General features: G+C 41.7%; 1 protein-coding gene across 1 annotated transcript in view; it reads right to left on the bottom strand.

The window, feature by feature from the left end:
• The window catches only part of GLP1R (glucagon like peptide 1 receptor), an 83,686-nt gene extending 74,413 nt beyond the window's left edge, over positions 1–9,273 (bottom strand). The window contains exon 1 of the mRNA XM_064708903.1: positions 9,127–9,273. Within this exon, the coding sequence (XP_064564973.1) occupies positions 9,127–9,198 (72 nt within the window). The 5' untranslated portion in view covers positions 9,199–9,273. The remainder of the gene's footprint in view (positions 1–9,126) is intronic.
• Between the last annotated feature and the right edge of the window lie 9,351 nt (positions 9,274–18,624).

Here is an 18,624-nt window from a genome sequence, read left to right as displayed (position 1 = left end):
TACCAATATCCTTTTAGAGGTGACTTAGGAAGAAGTGTAACTGCTTTAGAGGCTCCCTCCCCAACAGCAGTAGCACCTCTGATGATTTTGGGGCATAGGAGACAGGCTGTTACCCTCCTAGATATTGGCGCTTCCCTCACTTCATGCTTGCCATTCAATTTCACATACTGAAGCAGAGCGAAAAATTCAAGCACTGACACTTATGTTCTCACACTCTCTGAAAGGCACAAAAAGGGGATTTCTGTGTACAGACCTCTTCAGCACAATGATCAGTCTGTAGAGAAGTCATAGCCAGCCACAAAGGCAACAGGTTTCTGGACTTTGCAAACATGACAGGTGCTTCGCCACCACATTCCAGCTCTCAAGGTGCTACTCTGAGCCTGATTAAAGATGAGATTAGGTTGAGTAAATTAATAATTTCATAAAGTAGTTGTTGAATAGAACATTATGTAATCTATAAAGCCAGCCTTTTGATTTTCCTGGTTTTCCCCTCCAACTGGACAAAGTAAAACACCTGATAGTTCTCAATACTTCTGTACATCCAACGCTTTCTACATAGCAAAACAACTTACAGCAACTCTTAGAACAACTCTTCAGTACAACACTCTAGATATGTCAGAGGAGAAACAGTCATCCATTTCCACCCTGAAGAAGATCTATGAAGAGGCTACTGCATTTCCAGGAGCCTGTGCATGTCAGGAAATGGATCTTGTGAAAGAGGACTGCAGATACCAGGCACATCAGTCTCTCCCAGAAGATTTGAAAGGTAACAAGAACTACTTTTTCACACCACAGCTTAGTAGTTACTTAAAGTCCATGTTTCAGAATTTCTACTGGGCACCTGCAGAAGCAAAAAACACCCAAAGGGAGAAAGTCCTCTGCCATTACTTTATGTGCAATGTTACAGCAGGAAGCAAAAACACCTGCTGGGGTGCTGACAATACCCATGGCACACTGTACCTAGGATTTATAATCTCCTCACTGAAAAGCCAGGAAAGAGACAAACATCACAGGAGCATACTAGGCAGAAGTCAAGGGAAAGTTATTCTAATGTCTCCAAACCTTCCCCAGTGTTGGGGCTTTAGAGATGAACTGCAGCACAGAACAAAGTATTAAGCCACATCCACCAGGGCTCCTCCTAATATGAGCATCGTATGCTTTCCTGTATGCTTTGTGCATACATGACCTCAAATGTAACAAGTGAGTTAAAAAACAGTCTCCCCATCTGAATGAGTACAAACCCTTGGTCCTTTCTGCTCCCCAGAAAAAGCTGACTATGTCATCTTGAAAAACACTAAAGACTTGGTGATAAGATTTTTGCAATTGCAGGGACATATCACACCTCCTCACCCACTATCCTCCTAATGCCTTACAGAGTCACAGCAAACTTCAAATTAAAAAAGAGATGTTCTAGAATCCCTTAGAAGTTCAGCTCTGTTTTAGAGTGATTTTCAAGTTCACTTTGATTTGTTTGTGTTTTGTTGAAGGTGGTCACAGATTTTGACACCCATCAGAGGTAATGAAGTAATCCTCTGATTTATTTGCTCTGTAAGGTTCTTAGAGAACTGTGGCCTCATTGCTGCAGTTGAGAAGTCACCTACTTGTGACCTGCCCTTTATGTCCCCAAGTCCCACCCTATATTGTCATAAAGTCCAATTACACTCATTCTATAAGAGTTTCTTTCAGATGTCAGGAAAGACTGAATTGCTAAAAGAGATGAGCATATGCAAAATTTGACTCAGTCTGGTTACATAAGAAATAAACTCTCTGAAACTCAGTTGTAAAGAAGTCGAGCTGAAATTGAACAACTGGAATATGCTTTAAGCAAAGAAAAAACAGTTTTCACAATGAAAGAATACATAAGGATGAACATGGTCACAACACGAGCAGGGCTGATACCTATGGAGCAGAATGGGAGTAGGAATATTAGCAAAAGAAACAATACAGTTGTTTCCTAAATATATAAAAGTTTACTGTTAGCAGAACTCAGAGGAAAAGGAAAATAATTGCTACATATAATGAAATAACCTAGTTTTAAGAGGTACAATCCACCCATTTCATTGGAATGGCTTCTCTATATCTCTTGAGTGCTTGGCAGACATCAGGCTAAAGCTTGACATCCATGTCTCAGCTTGCTTCAGCACATACCTGGTGCTCACAGGTAGCCAGACTGCCTTTGAAAGCACCAGAGAAATACCCACACTAAGCAGAGCCAGAGCAGCTCTTCTGGCAGCTGAACTTCTCGTCTGCTTTTGGCTTGTCCACACATAACAGCAAGTCTCAGCCTATTCATGCTGCCAAAACCACATGCTGTGCTGTAAAAGGACAGTTCCATACATTTCTGCCCTGCACCAGAGACACAATGCAAAAGTCCCAGTGGTCACCATTCTTCCCATTTAGAGAAGGATTTATAGACAGCACTGCTCTCCCTCAGGCTGCTCACACAAGTGTTTTGGTTTAACCGATTTGGTTTGCCTTTCAGTGTGATTCAGCTTCCAGACTGAGCAGCACCAGAACTGCAGATGTCAGAGGAGTTACCAAAGCATCCTAGTCAGAAATTAAAGTCTTAAAAAGAGCAAGACTTCAGAGACTGTCCTGTGCATATGTGTCCATATACACACCCCACATCCCCCTTCCTGTTTGCCCTAAACTCATTAAATCTAACAAAGAAACTGCTTCATGGGGAGAAGGGGCAGCTGGGGAGCTGGGGGAGAAGGAGAGAAGCAGTGCAGTTTTACAGAAGGGACAGGGAAAAATGAGCCTGAACAACAGTAAGATGTGAGCAGATATGCCCCAAGTACAACAAAATTTAGATGACAAGCTAACTCGTGCTCACTTGTTCTCTAAAAATCCAGAAGGGAATAGAAAAAGGCAGGACACCACAAGAGCCACAAGCTTCTAAGTTGTGCTCAAAGGATTCATAGTTTCACACATGCAACATGGTTCTTCTACAAAGGTCCCAACTCTTTAGCTGCTTCCAAGGCACAACTAGAAAGCAAGTTTCTTTTCCTGAACTTGTTGTACAGTGCAGCAGAGAGCACATGGGTAAAACAGTACCTATCAATAATAGAATGCAAGTTTCAAAACTGTCCTGAAATTACAGAGAAGGCACTGGGAGGACAAGCACAAGCCGGACATGTGCACAAGAGGGACAAGGCAAGAACAGAACAGGTGAACGCAGATGAGCTCAGTGACCAGAGGAGCACAAGACAAAAATACGGTCATTCTAAAAGCCAGCATAAAACAATTGAGGAAAAAGATGGCAAGAAGGCGAACTAACAATGAAATGCAATCAATTGCAAGAAAAATAGCAGTCAATACAAGACTACACTAATACAGCAATCTATTAGCAATCAGTTATGGTGAAATAGCAATAAAACGTAGTCAGTAAAATGACCAGCTGAAGGAAATATTCTTTTTCACATGTCTAAACCACAATTTCCTCTACACAGTTACCATATTTTTGATTGTTCATTCAATTAAATTAAGCCCCTGTTTTCTCTATACAATAAATGCAGTATTTATGAGACTATTAAGAAGCTGTATTTGACCTTGGGGCAGGGGCTGCTCACAAGGTTTCATGTAAACATTTGGGAAAGAGCTGTTTATGTTATCATGGCCCCACTTCAGCAACCTGAATCAATTCATTCACGTACATCAGAGGCAGTGGAGGTTGTTCATCTCTTTGGGAAGACAAGACCATAAAAATCAAGGGGAGGACAGCTGGTAGAAATCTAATCAGGTTTCTCTCCACAAAGAGGTGCCACACTATATCCCTGGAACACGGTCTTTAAGGCTTACTGAAGACCCCATCAAGTGCAGGGAGTTTCCTTTTGTATGGGTCCATATCCCTATCAGTAAGAGTAGACTCATCTACATTCCTTCAGCTGTGGAAGTGGTGGGCTTTTCACGTTTATGCTCACAAACCACAGATCATGATGCTGCTGCAGCATTTTTGGCAGTTTCTTGTCCTTCAGCACATATTTCCTAAGCTCCCCCACATCCACACCAAGGCAAGGGATCACTGGAATGCAGCAATCATAGCCCAGCGTGTTGAAATTCACAAATATCAGTTTCCAACACTGAACAAAACAAGGCATCAAAGAACAGTATTCCGCCACCACCACCCAACTTTTTTTTCACCCTTCAGAAGTTCAAATTTGCTGCATATGAAACTATGACATTTGAAGGGGTTATCTTCTATTTGGCAAGCAAGAGATCCCTAGATACTGCTTACCTTATCCCTCTTCTAACGGGAAGTATTGGATGCAAGCAAACTCGGTCTTTTTTCAGTAGTGAGGTTAGGAAGTTTTATTTAATGAAATGAGTTCCTGCCTGATGTTTTAATTTGGGCTCACAAGAAAACAACATTGTAGAGCTTAAATAAAAGGTCTCTTATCTACTTTGCAGACAATTTTTTTTTCAAAACTGAGACATACCTGCTATTGTGTACACTCACTTTTGTTAAGACACAAACTAATAGAACTGATGTAGTGTACAAGGAAACTCAAGCAGGCAGCCTTGGTGGCAGTACATACGCTGGTTTATCACAGAAACGCAAAAGCTGCTCATGAAAGAAGATGGTAACAGCTTTCATTCCCCTACAGCACTGCAGAAGGAAACAATCAGTTTTGAAAAGGACTATTTCCAAGTTAAAAACTAGTGAAGGCCCTGTGATTTCAGAGATAACAGCTCCTGGTGTGTCCTCTCAAATAACTGGCAATCAATCAATGCGGCAAATTAAAGCCCTTTTTACACAGGCTCGCAGAAACAGGATATGATCCAGTACCTTTAAGAATCTGACAGAAGGCAGACAACTGTTTATGTTCTGTATATCAGGCCCAGTTTCACTGAACTTTACCTCAGCTAGAGAGCCAGATTTTTCAGAGTGCAGGAGGTTTAGTTTTGCAAAGCTCCATCACTTCCATCTCACTTTGAGAATACAAGTTCTTCTCACAAAGGAGAGCTACGTGTGCTTGTACAGCCATAACATCTGCCCTTCTATGCCCAGCCATATCTGTCTGTGCTTTTCCTCAAATACTTTTATCCAAATTCTCAGACTGTCTCCTAGGTTGGGGATGGGAAGTGATGGTGGTGTGGTCACAGCTACAGAAGTAGGGAGAAGGATTTAAGAGCTGTTTCACTAACTTAAACTTTCCTGGAACAGACATCACAGCTTTTAAACAGTGTCAAGGGCCAAGTCATTGTTTTGTTGTGTGAAGTACAGTCCTTTCCTCTGGCTCTTGGAGATCACAGAACCATGGAATGACCTGGGTTGCAAGAGATTTTAAAGACCACCTAGTTCCAACCCCTCTGCTGTGTCTTCTACTAGACCAGGCTGCTCAAAGCTCCATCCAGCTTGGCCTTGAGCACCAACAGGGATGGGGCATCCACAATTTCTCTGGGCCTGTTCCAGTGCCTCAATACCCTTGTATTGTAAAGAATTTACTTCTTTACTTACCCTTGTAAGTAAAGAATTTCTTCCTACCATCTTACCTAAAACTAGTCTCTTTCAGTCTGAAGCCATTCCCCCTTTTCCTGTCACTACATGCCCATGTCCTAGGCTCCTTAAGCCTACAATGCCATGTGTCATGCCCACATCCCCTTCCAATATAGTTAAGTTTGGGATATTGTAACAAGTATCTCATTAATTTGTATCACGAAATTTGCTGTGTTAGGCCATCTGGCTTTATAGCACACACACTGTATCTTTATATAAAGTTTTGAAAAAATTAGAGTTTTCTATACAAAACAAACAAGAAAACCCCCACATTATTTTATGAATACATGAAAGTTTTAGCCACTTGGGATAGCAATTTAATTTGCATTGAATTATATAATACAATCATCTAATTTAAGTTTGCGCCATAATAATATAGTAATGAACTTAAACAGCCTACAAATACTAAGTTTTTAAGAACCTGGCGATATTCCTGGGAAAGCAGCCCATTACCTAGAGGCTAGCCAAGTATCCTTGAATAATAACTACAGCAAGATGGCCCAGTGTCAGACCTTGTCCACCCTTTCTTCCACTGCTTTCTACACCTCTGCCAGTATGTGCTGCTGACACTGGTCTAGCATATTTTGATTTTCAGAGTGCGGGCAACAAAAAAGGACCAAAAAACAGTTCTGTGAAGCTTCTGGGAACAGAAAATGGAGAAAAGGAGTAACTCAGAACCTCCAACCAACCTACTAATGGAGGAATTTTTACCCAGTTGGTGTAAAAACAACCCCTTGGTTATCCAGCTAACCAAGATGCAGTCCAACTCACCATCCTCACTTCTGCAAGGAGTCACCATTTTATAGGTTCACTTCTCTTTCTGTTTCTCAGACAAGCTCTATCTACAGTCATTTTCCCCACCCTAATGACTTCTAAAGAACACAGATCTACAGGAGAGTAGTAGTCAGGAACCATAGTTCAGTTTTCTTAGCATTAGGGCATGTAACAGAAGACAAGAAGTCAAAATGGGCATGGTCCTGCAAGCCTGGGCTGGGGCAGGCAAACACTTTGGGGACCTCCATGCCCTCAAGGGCAGAGTACAGCACACTAACAAGGCATCTGAAACCTCCCCCCTCACACTGCATCTTCTCCTCAAAGCTTATCAGGATTCAAAAGTAGCCCTCCTGGAGACAAATATCCAATCCTACACACCCACGGTACAGGGGCAGATGCTGCATGCAGAACAGAAAGCAGCCACGGCAGGCTTCGGAAGGGTGAGCAATGAGCAGTAACTAACTATACGTGCCCCTAACACCTGCAACCTACCAAAGTCCTGCTGCTGATCGAGCAAACAGCTGGCTGCTGTATCTAAATAAGCCTCAGTAACAAAATAGTAACTGAGAGCACCAGTAGCATACGCACACACACCCACACTCAATGCTGGTATTTACCTATTGCTTCATATGTTGATCTTTACCTATGTGCTCTTCTATTCACATACCAGAGCACTTCAGAAACAAGAGGTGAGGAGAGCAAAAATTCCACTGAATTAATCTGTTTCTACTTCTGCCCAGCCTACCTCTATTATTTCCATTTATCCTCAAAAACAAAAGCAGGGGTAGTTTGAAGAACAGGACCTCCCAAATCACAGCTGTGGCACAGCTCTTTCCTGCTCTTCACTGACATTTAAACTACTTCTTTGATATTATCTTATCAAACCTTTGAGCAAAAGTACTACACAGAAAAGCAGGATCTGAAATCCAAATCCAAGAGAGAGGCTGGATGGCAGTGAACCAGTGGCCAGCTGCCGGTCAGCTCTCTCAGCAGCAGGGCATCACTGCTCAAGGCCAAACAGAGAAAGGACACAAGCTTGTCATCATTAACAAGATTCTGCAATGCAGCCGTGTGCTACCAGCTCTTGGTCACTTTACTACCCTCAATGCTGTAGGGAAAATCCAGACCTAGGAATTACCCATCACTCTGTATTTAAGAGGATGGCGTGTAAGCGGCACCACCTCAGACAAAAACTCCAGACCAAAATTCTTCTTCCTTCTACGTACATTCTTAGCTTTCTCTTCTTCCCTTCCTCACTTGTTTGAGGGGGTGAAGGGAGAGAAATTCTAAGTAAAACATTAGAGCACAATAAATTCTTCTTCCCTCAACTCTGTATCACATTGTTCTGCCTTCCTCTCACACCTATCTTTCACAGGTTTTACTACCTGCTATTGACTGTTTTTCAGTTTCCTTTAAATACTACCTTTAACACTATTCTAAACTGAACCTGAGAAAATAATTCAGCCAAAGTCTCATACTTCTGTATGCTTATGACCGAGTACTTCATTCAGTTTTTCAGCACACAACAGGCACAATCACTGCTCTAGAGAACTTGTCAGATAAGACCCTCTAGTGTCAGAAAAGGCTATAAAAATACTTGTTTTACTGCAAGACTGAAGTTATAGTGCTGAGGCCATGGAAGCCTCTGTCCTCTCACCTGCTCGCAGTTCTTCATCCAGGTGAAGAAGGCCCCTTGGCCCAGAAATATACTTCACTTTAATTCTCTAATGCTGGCAGCTCCGCTATTAGTTTGCTCTGTGGTTGAAGCCCAAGTAGCTCAGGGATTTAGACTGTCAAATACCAAATACCTCCACAAATGGAAGCTCCCCAGCCTCTCAGGGCCCCTGTTTCAGTCTTTGGTCATCTTAACAATGAATTGGAATTTTTCCTACAGCAAATTGCGCCTGTTGCACCTTTAAGGGCCTGAAGTAGATAGCAAGTAAAACAAACCCACCAAGAAAAGCCAATTCGCTAGACAACCCTACAGGCTTATACACAGTTTGGTATTAAACAGATCCTCTTAGTCCTGTATTGCAGAAATCTGTAACCCCAAAAGGTTTTAGCAACCGGAAAGAAACTGGACAGTGTATATGGTCCATCATCAGTTACACTGTCCTTTCCTTGACCTCTGCAGCCCACAATGCCAGCTTTGAGCCCGTCCTTGCTCTCCCTATAGCAAGAGCCTCCTGCTGCCACCCCAACGCTGTAACCTCCATCCCTCCCCATCAGTCTCTCTTGCCTCGCCATCCCCATTTCACCAAACCACAGCCAACCTTCTCCGTCCATCATCCCTTCCCTGGTCCTCTCCCTTTTCCCCATTGCCTGCTCTTGCTTTTCACATGGATTATATTTTGCTTTCCCACCCTCAACGCTGTGTCACAGCCGACCCTGCCATCCCCGGCCAGGACCCCGCTCCGGTTTTCCCACGGCACTGCGTTTGTTTGCCATTACAGACACGCGTGTTATTTCCTGTGGGTTGATGCCGGGGGGAGCATTACCTCCAGGGCAATACCCTCGTAGCAGCAGCAGCAGCAGCGTCTCCGCTTCCTTCCTCCGCTCCGCTCGCCCCAAGCCCCCGCCCGCCCGCCGAGCCCCCGGCGGTGCCGCCCGTGCGACCCCCGCACGGAGAACTCCAAATTCCACGCGCGGAGAATTCCCCCGCGCTCCAGCCCCGCCGGGGCCGCCTGTGCTGCCAGCGTCGGCGGGGGCGCCCGAAAAGTGACGGGTTTGAAACTTGTGACTTCTCTTCGAGGCGCTCCCGGAGCCGCGGGCACCGCAGCCCCCGCGGGATCCCTGAGGGCGCCCGGCCGGGCCGGGGCGGCGCCGCGGGGCAGGGGCCGGCACTCACTCACCCGCCTCACCGGGAGCGACCTTCCCGCGGCCGCCAGCAGCAGGAGAGCGAAGCCGAGCGGCGAGGAGGGCATGTCCGGGGGCGGCCCCCATGCGCGGGGGCCCGGCGAGGCTCCGGCTCCCGAGGCTCCGCGCCGGGCACAGCGAGCGGCAGCAGCCGCGCCGGGCCCTCCGAGGCCGCTTTTGTAGCGGCGGCGGAGGCGGGGAGGGGCCGGCCCAGGTACAGCCCGGCCCGGCCCGGCCCGGCCCCGCCCGACGGAGATGCGGGGCTGCTGAGGGTGGACGGGCCGGTGCTGGGAGGCGGGAGCGCCGGGGATTGGGTCGGGGAGGGGAAAGAAAAAAGTGGAGGCAGCGCCGCTGCGATCCCGTCCCCTACCTTTTCAACTTCATATTTTATTTTACTCTGAATCTCTTCAGGCTTGAGCGTTTTGGTGACCTTCATGCTGTTCGTGACGTCCAAGTTTTATTGGGTTTAATAATAGTGAATGCAATTATCCATTTATAACCTGAATTTGCAGAGCTGCATGCGGATCAGATCAGAGCTTGGTTTCTAAGTTAAAGACGGGGTACAGGTCAGTCCTGGCAGAAGTATGATGTGTAAATCTTGAGGATTTATAATACTTATTTTCCTAGCAAAAGAAGGCTCTGAATCCGCTTTGTGCTAGATTCACATTACTGTTCTTATTTATTCACTTTGCACTGACTGCTAGAACTAAACCAGCACTAAAGCACCTATATTTGGTGACATTCTACAGCAGAATCTGGAAGAAAGCCATCAGAGCTAGAAGGAAAGCTGAAAATTGAACCAGGAAGTGGGGAAAATATTTCACATTGGTCAGTTAGATGCCGCTAGAATATAAACAAGTTAATAGCTTAAATATTAATGATGTGTATTAATTTCAAATACAACACAGCATCAGTCCGATGCTTTGGAAATGTAAGTAGTTGGAGCATCGATGCTGTGAGATCATGAAATCATGAAATTCCTCAGAATGTGAATTGCCAGGGCAGTGCTTACAACAGCTAACTCCAGACAGAAAGTATCTGCCATGGTGGTTTGGTTGACTGAAGGCAGAAAATATATTTCCTTCAACTTTTCTAAAATGAAGTAAAATAAAGATAAAAAAATTAAAAATCACTACCTTCAAGTCAGGCAACAGAAACCTTTAAATAAAGAGAAAGAAACCCCTTCCACCTGGATAGCACCACCAGCCTTAGCAAGGTGCACCTATTTCACATGCCAGTCTTTACTGCTTGCTATTGTTTCTGCACCAGGCTTATTAAGTTTTCCAGTTAAGACTTCTGCTCCTGAGATGATTCCCAGCACCTGTGTGCAGAGGAGGGCCAGCTGCTTTTGCCAGACCTTAGTAGACTCATGCCTCCATTGAGAAGCCTCACCAGGGCTGCCACGGTGATATATATCCTGTTGGAAGCAGGAATGTTACTTTGGAGATGAACTCTGCTATCCAGAAATAATCCCAGGCAGCTCTTCAGGCATGATGACATCATCCCAGGGGATGATGACCCAGCAGCCAGGCAGACCATGGTTTAACTATCACAGCCTGGGGTACACTGTGTATCCTCTGTGTTATCCTTGTGGATAGAGCTGGGCATGGCTGATGCCAAGAAAGGATGAGTTGTCTGAAGGAGGATGTGCTGTGTGGATTGGATGGTTCTGGTTAGGCTCCAAAGAATGCATAGAATAGAGAAAAGTTATATAACAAGAACTCTGAAAGACACCATGGCCAAAACCCCCACTCTTGCCTTAACTAAGGGACATTTAAATATTAACAGGCAAACTCTGTATTTGCTAATAAGCTCAGTGAAGTACATGCTGCTGCATACATGACTACATTTCTCAATTCCCCCTTTAGATCTGGATATTCAGAAGGAGGGAAAGGGGTGCAATCTTATGCCAATCTTATGACTGGGCTGTGTACAAGTAGGGTAGAAATGTCATCTGGTTAGGGAGAAGACCCACAAGGACCTTGGAGACCACTGATGGGCTCCTCTCTTCTCCTCTCTTCTCCCTCCTCCCAAACAAGGATGTCTTTATTGATAAACTTCTGCCCACAGTTATTATTATTGCTACTATTAATAGCTCTATTGCATCAAGTGAATTTATCAACCTCAATTCGAATTTGGATTTCTATTCCTTCACTAAACCACATTATTCGTGGATCTGTGGTTGCACAAGTTCCTATTCACCACAACCAGACCTACAGGGTTGAAACTTGAGTATTTGTGAACCTGTGTTCATGGAAATTCCTACTGAACACGAATAGACTCAGGGCCAAGTTGGTTATAATCAGAAATCAAGCCCTCTGATCTCTGAGGACCTGCTGGAACACAAGGGAATTTATTTTCTTGCCAAATTTCTATACTCTTAACAAAACACATACACTAGTGTTATCTATGTGAATAGAAGAAAAAGCAAAGTAGATCAGAGTAAACTCTGGACAGGTGCATTTTCACTGTAGCCATTAAGAAGCTATTATCACAAGACTAAACAAATCCTGTTGACTCTATTAAAAGACAGATGGAGAGATTGAAAAGTATTTATTCAATAAATTAAAATATATTGTGGGGAAATACTGTTGAAAGTTGTCTCTCAAATCTGGGTCTGTTGGATTTTTGTTACATTTATTCATGTTTTTAATAATATTAAATTTTAACTTGGTCTTGTGTCAGTGATTATGCAAGAAAAGAACAGTTTGAAAGTAAGTGAACCATTAAAATGACGCTATCCAAGTTTGAAAGGAGCTGGGATCCTTTCAGTTTGAAAAATACAATGCAATGAGTTGACGAAGCTTTACTCAACTTCAGAATTTCGTTTGTTGAGGCAAGCCCTTCTGTTCCTGTGGCTGAAGGAATTCAGATGCTACTTAACATGCAGGACTTGGTAACAGCTCTCTTGTTCCTTTACCTTCCATCTGGACCAGACCTCTCATGCATTAAGCAGGAGCTGCCTTGCAGTTACACTGCAACACAAGGATTGTCATCCTTCTATGACCATTAAAACAGTCCTAATGCAACTGACTATGTTTTGGGGGCAAAACTGCATTTCGAAAAAGTTCAGTGTCTCTTTCAGTAATCTCCCCTGATAATCCCTTTCTGGAGATGGCAGAATTGTAACTGCAGGCAATACACAAAGTCTTCTCAAGGGTTTGAGTTCTCTGCTATCTGAAATTTACCACCACCGGACTTGTATATTGCAGAAAGTAACACCCCTGTCCCATAAGACTGAATGCTTTGTCTCTGAAACCTTCTGACAGGAAAAGTCTGTGTCACAGAGAAATTGCATGTTTCTGCTGTGACATGTGCTGAGTGGCAGACATTTTCCTAAGCTGCCATGAGCAGTATCCTAAGGAATATTATCAGCTTTAACTGCACGTTATACATGTCGTGCTTCTGCATGACCAGTAACTACTAGCTTTTATAAGCACCATCTTTCATAATAACTTTGTTTGGGATAGAGATACACTCTTGGATCTCAGTGCAAATAGATCTAAACTCTTAGTGGAATTTTATTCCTTTCTACCTTGTACATGTGTATTTGAAGTTGCTGACATCTGCAGAATTGTTTTCTGAGACTCAGGCTTTAAATGAAAACTGGAGGGAGTGGCTGCCCTGTACAGTGGCTGTACAAGTGTACAGCCTACTTGCCTCTGAAAGGCAAGAGCCATTTGCTGTTGTGTTTTATACCTGTAGTGTGCTGCAGCAGTGAATGTGCTTTGGCTCAATTTTTCTCTACAAAGCTAAGAGGAGTTTCATTAAAGATCTTTCCAAGCTCAATAAAAGTTAAAGTGTCTCAGCTGAGAACAAGCACCTATGAAGTAACTCAAAGAAATCACTTAAAATTTTAAAATATGTGCTTAGGAAAGGAAGAAGAAGAATTTCAGCATTGAATCATTGAATTTGCATGATGTTTGTGGAGCTGTAACTCATATCAATACCTTAACAAAAATAAAAGTTTATCTAAGTGGAATCCTTCTGTGGGCCTCCTGGGAAAAGAAAGAAGGTATCCCTGAGCTGGATTATGTAAATGGGAGTTACAAACATATATGCCACAACTGCAATTACAGCACATTGGTGTTTAGAAAGCACATTTAGTCTTGGAGCTATAAATACCTCAGTATCTTTGGAGACACTAAATTACATTAATTGCACCTTGAAACCTGAACTCTGGGGTTAATTTATACTTCATAGTAAAACTCAGAATTATCTTATTTTGAATCAGAACATGACTACTCAAAATACTTATGTGACAGAGCACTTTAAAAAAGTTCTAAATGTTTTTCAAGGGCATGAGGAAGCAGGAGAATTTCTTCTGGTTGCTGACCATCATACACATTTTGCATTAAATCTCAGTAATTTTAATTTATTGCTTTTAAGTACTAATTGTTCTGTTACTTAAGTTACCTGCTCACATGTAGGAGAATGTGCTCAGTTCATGAAATATCTCATGGAAGCTCTGCAGGGCTGGAATGCAGGGGTTGAAATCAACCAGCTTTCCATAATTCTAGATGCAAGCTCAGAATAAATGAACATAATCTGTTGCTCACTTGCTTTTCCAGACATAAGGCTGTGGTTGTAAGTAACAGACAACTCCATTTTCAGCTGTCAGACAGTATGGCTTCTGCATTTTGGGCTATAAGTTTCTTGATGACAACAAAGAAATGAGTGCAAATATGTATATTTTTTAACTTAAGTTTTGTAAACTACATAATGAACTGAAATAGTTGTATCTACTTTTGGAGTCTAGCTGCCTTGTGGAATTTATTCTGTGTAATGATTGTATGGAGGGAATTATTTAGATGGGTATTTAATCTCAATACGATACAGTTCTCTGTCTTATAAAGAAGAAATTGATTTAAATAGTCTCCTTAAAATGTTGTTGAAGAATTCATATGACTGTGCCAATTTTTGAATATGATCCAGTTATTCCTATATTTAAAAATCTTAGAACTATAGAATTAGAAATGTCAAAGCTAGTTGCAGTCTTGTAATATAATAGAAAATTATTTTTATTACAGTTTGAATTTCTTATCAAAATCTCTGACTCTTATTTAAAACTTCCATATTAAAAACCTTGTTCAAAAAACTGTGTTAAGAATAGTGTTTTGGACTACAGAAGGCTGCTAGGATGAACTAATAATGGTAAGAAATTATCAGCAAAGAATTCAATTTCTCTCCCCGTTTTTTACAAGAAAATAAGAAGCTATGACCCACAGAACAAAGGAAGAAACGTAAGTCTTCTTATTTTTATTAAGTAAAATTGACTGAAATATTGCTCTCCCATCTCCTTATTTTGTTGTAGTAGCTTTTTTTCTGTGAGGAAATTATTTGGAAATGCCTCCATTCAATGTTTTCCCACCAAGGGAAAGCTCAGTACAGAAGAGGAAGACTGCCTTGTACATATTGTGCAATGATCTAATAGTGGTCTTTCCCAAAAAGATGGAGAGAATTCTGTCTACTCTGCTGCTTGATGCCTCGTGGGCAGGACCTGTGTCCCCTCAGTAAAATGCTTCCCAAATGCTAAGACAAGCATTTAGTTGCTTGTCTGCAGTATCTAATATATTTTATTATAAAAATGTCTTTTGAAGAGGGACAGGATATGTCTCTTGAGAAATAAAACTTTATGGTCTGGAATTTCTTATCAAAATAGTCCCTGCATGAATGAATGATATTGGGAACCTGTTTCTTGGATTTCCCATGTGTTACCATGACTGTGACTAAAGAGAGAGAGAAGGGTACTCTTCGGATTAATTTCTCTAGATTGTAATTATACTGGTTTAATAGCTTTCATTTCCATTTACATGCCAATTTACGTTTCACTATTTTGACTTTTTGTGCTCAGTGAGAAGATCACAAACTGCTCATCACAATGTCTTTGAGGCTGTTGCTTATCACATCATAAACATTCCCCCAAAAAGAGAAGGTGACCCTAACCGTCCTTCATTTCCATTGCTATCCAGCAGCCTGCTCACAGGTCACCTGAAGGTGCAGGGACAAAGGGCAGTTACTTGTTGAATGCAGTTCTCTGAATTACTGTGTCTGTAAAAATGATCATTCTGTCTCTAAGTGGCTGTTCACAGAAACCCCACTTTGGTGATTAGCCAGCAGACTTTGAGAAATTAATATTTGGGATTTTAATCAGCTAACCTCTTGAACAGCCACTCAACTAACCTGAATATCAAGCATAAACATATAAACTCCAGTAGGAGGAACTACTGAGTAGTGAACATATGCAGGAAGCTACAGTTTACCTGCTAAGGCATCCTGCCACAATTACTTGGGAAAATGAAGCATAAGGTGAATTGAAGGAGTCAGCCTGTTGATATTGAAGTTGTAGAACCACAAGGAAAGTCCAGGAGTTGGGACGGGGGTGAGGGAAAAGGCAAGGAGTCCAAGAGGAAATTCTTTAAGAGTGTCATTTTGTCCTGGAAATAATAAAAGGTAGTGTTTTCCTAATGTTCAGAAGGTGGAATCACATTTCCCTGGAGCTGAATGAGAGTTAGGTGGAAAATACTGATAGCTGTCTGTTAAATAAGGTAAATGTTGGCACTGAGATTAAGGATGAATTTTGGATGAGATCTCAGTATTCAGGAAAAATGATAAAGTAATTTTGATAAAGACTAAATCTCACAGGAATAGCACGAAGAGTATCTTGCTTCATTATAAAGATACAAAAATCTAAGGCAAATTTTTAGGTCAAACAGCAAGGTAAGAATTAAAGTCCTAAAAATTAACTTTTTAACTGGTGGAATGCAATCACTGATCCTTTTTGACACCTGGGAATGTGAGGCTAGTGGAAATTGGATAAGCTGGATCTTGTATTCCTGGATATTCCTTAATTACTAGTCATCTAACTAACTAAAGCCTTGGTTGAGTCATTCCTTTATTAAATAGTCAATGCAGTAAGTCAGAGACTATTCTGATGTCCCCAGTGATATTATCAACATAGAGTTATATCAAATAAATTAGAAATTGTAATGGAAATAGAGAGGCATAGAAGTGAGTCAGACGTGTTAGCAGTGCCTTACTTACCCATGCTAATATCTGCTATATAAAAACCACCAGGTATTTGTCACAGCGCGCATTGCAGTTGAGACAGCCACAATACACAGGGTATCACCATACAATTTCAGAAAGCTTCAACCCATACAGAGCAACATCACAGCACCTCAGAAAGCTGCAAGTGTCTGCCCTTCTTGTTCATTAGCCCAGCCTTTTATACCCCTCATGTTCCTGCATTGCACCTGTGCAAAGGGAGCCCTCTGTTCCCTTTGTGGTTGGTCAGTGCCCCTGGGCACTCCATGGCTCATTGCTGTCAGTGCTGCTCACCTGCTGCTCACAGCTGTGCCCACTGGGGATGAGGCTGGGCCCAGCCCCACTCCCAATTACTGCAAACTCTGTGCCTACATATTTCTAGTTGCAAAGTCTTTCTCTGGACTTGACCTTTATCATGGACCATTGCTAAGTTAACAAACAGTTTTCCTGAATTTCTAAAAGTTAATGTATGCATGGCTCTTGGTGCTCTGAAGGCAGTGCTGATCACTGGAAAAGACATGGGGTTTTGGCTTTTATAAAATTAGACTCACCTCAGGAATATCCTGCTTGTGTGATGCAGATACAGGCACCAACTCCTACAAAAATATCAGTATACTTAAAACAGCACCTTGCACATTCCATACATTTGATTTTCAGTATTTGTGTCACCAGAAACACACTTATATATTAGTGCCAGATGTTCTTCAATACTTTCAAAAATTGTGTTAGTTTCAATATTAAAAATATTTAATATTTAATGAATGGGTTGGCTGAATAAGGTGAATGAGGTGACTGAATAAGAAAACAGTGGATTGTGGCATAATCTATGAAAATTCTGACCAAATTTTGATTACAGCTGACCCAAATCTAGAGGCAGAAACAGAGGATGTAGATGAAGAAAATGGTTCTATGGAATTAACAAATCTTTCAAGTTAAAACTTAGCTGAAATGTTACCTTTTTGAAACAAGCTCATTCCAGTTAGTGGTTTTGTGAGATTTAGAAACCTGGACAGAAAACAAAGCCTCCCTTTCCTGCCATTCACAAGCTCTTTTCCATAGTTTTGTTAATTCTTAGCCACTATCACATAAAATCTCATCACACTGCCAAGCTCCAGCCTTCTCATGAATCTTCACCTAAGAAGAAAAAGTTCTGTGAAAAGTGACTATCTTGAGGTACCAGCAGATCAATGGCTCCCAATTAACGTGTCCATTCTAAAGCAGCAGGAAAGAATGAATAGAAGTGCCTTCCCTCATCTCACTGGCTTGGATTACCTCTGAAAATCAGAGTAAAAGCGCAGGAAAATTCTTCTGGGTGACACCAAGGGAAGAAAGAAAAATGCACACAGTGAATGCACTCTCTAAGCCAATTCTGGACATGTTCTTCTTTACATTCTCAAACACAGACCTTGGTGAGTTAGGTCTTCTCTCATAGAGACTAATTAAATGTCATATTTCAAGTACTTGTATTCTCTTGATCATCTGTTAAATATTTGTGTTTTGCTGACATGGTGTTCGTTTCTTTGTCAGTTTAGGCACCACAACACTGTCTCACAACTTAAACAGCAGTAACTTGAATAGCAAATCAACATTAAAATGTTCAGAGAGTAACTTTGTTTAGTTACTTTTAAAAACACAAAAACTGTGTTAACTTAGGAATTTGAATGCTTATTACAATATTCATGAGGTATAGAGGATTCCTGGGAGTGAAAAGTCTTGAATTGAGATCTTGAATTCCTATAGATTATGACAGCTGGGAGGAATGACTTGTGGTTCAAGTAATTAACTGCACTTTTTTAGATGTTTGAAGAGCTGGCTGTAAACAAATAAAGTTTAAGAATATTATCTCACCTATGGCTAGGACATGAAAATACTTGATAAATATTCTTGAAGCATACAGAGACAAAAAAAAGTCTTCTGAATACATACTAGATTGTTGTTGTCACAAAACATAGATTATTTCCATAAATTAACTGAAAAGCTCTATGAAAATTAACATTCACTGTAACCTGAAAGTAGTGAGCTAATGCATGGTATTGAGGAAAGAGAATGGAACAAACCCCTAGACAGGCTCAGAGAAGATGGGAAATGGGGATTGAACTCTTGACAAACAAGCAAGAGATGATCTCAAGAATCTGATGCAATATATGATATAGCTGTGATAACAATATAGTATTCATCTCTATTTTTGCTATTATACTGGATGGAGAATAAAATCATCTGCAGTGTAAGTTATGTAACTCAGCACATTAATTACCTTCCCTGCTATTTCCCATATCGGCTTTCACTTGTAAATGTGTCAGTGCACATCTTCTACCTGTGGAGGCATTCAAGGTTACGCACTGTTTCTCCATTGTAATTAAGCTAAAAGGCTAGACCAGGAAAAAACATCTAGGAATGAATACATGTAGTTCTTGTGCTGGTTTTTGGAAATAAACTGTTTTCCCCTC

The sequence above is a fragment of the Zonotrichia leucophrys genome, chromosome 3 (assembly GCF_028769735.1).
Source record: "Zonotrichia leucophrys gambelii isolate GWCS_2022_RI chromosome 3, RI_Zleu_2.0, whole genome shotgun sequence".
Taxonomy (NCBI): Eukaryota; Metazoa; Chordata; class Aves; order Passeriformes; family Passerellidae; genus Zonotrichia; species Zonotrichia leucophrys.
Note: the sequence above shows the minus strand (reverse complement) of the source record. Positions and strands in the feature narration are given on the sequence as shown.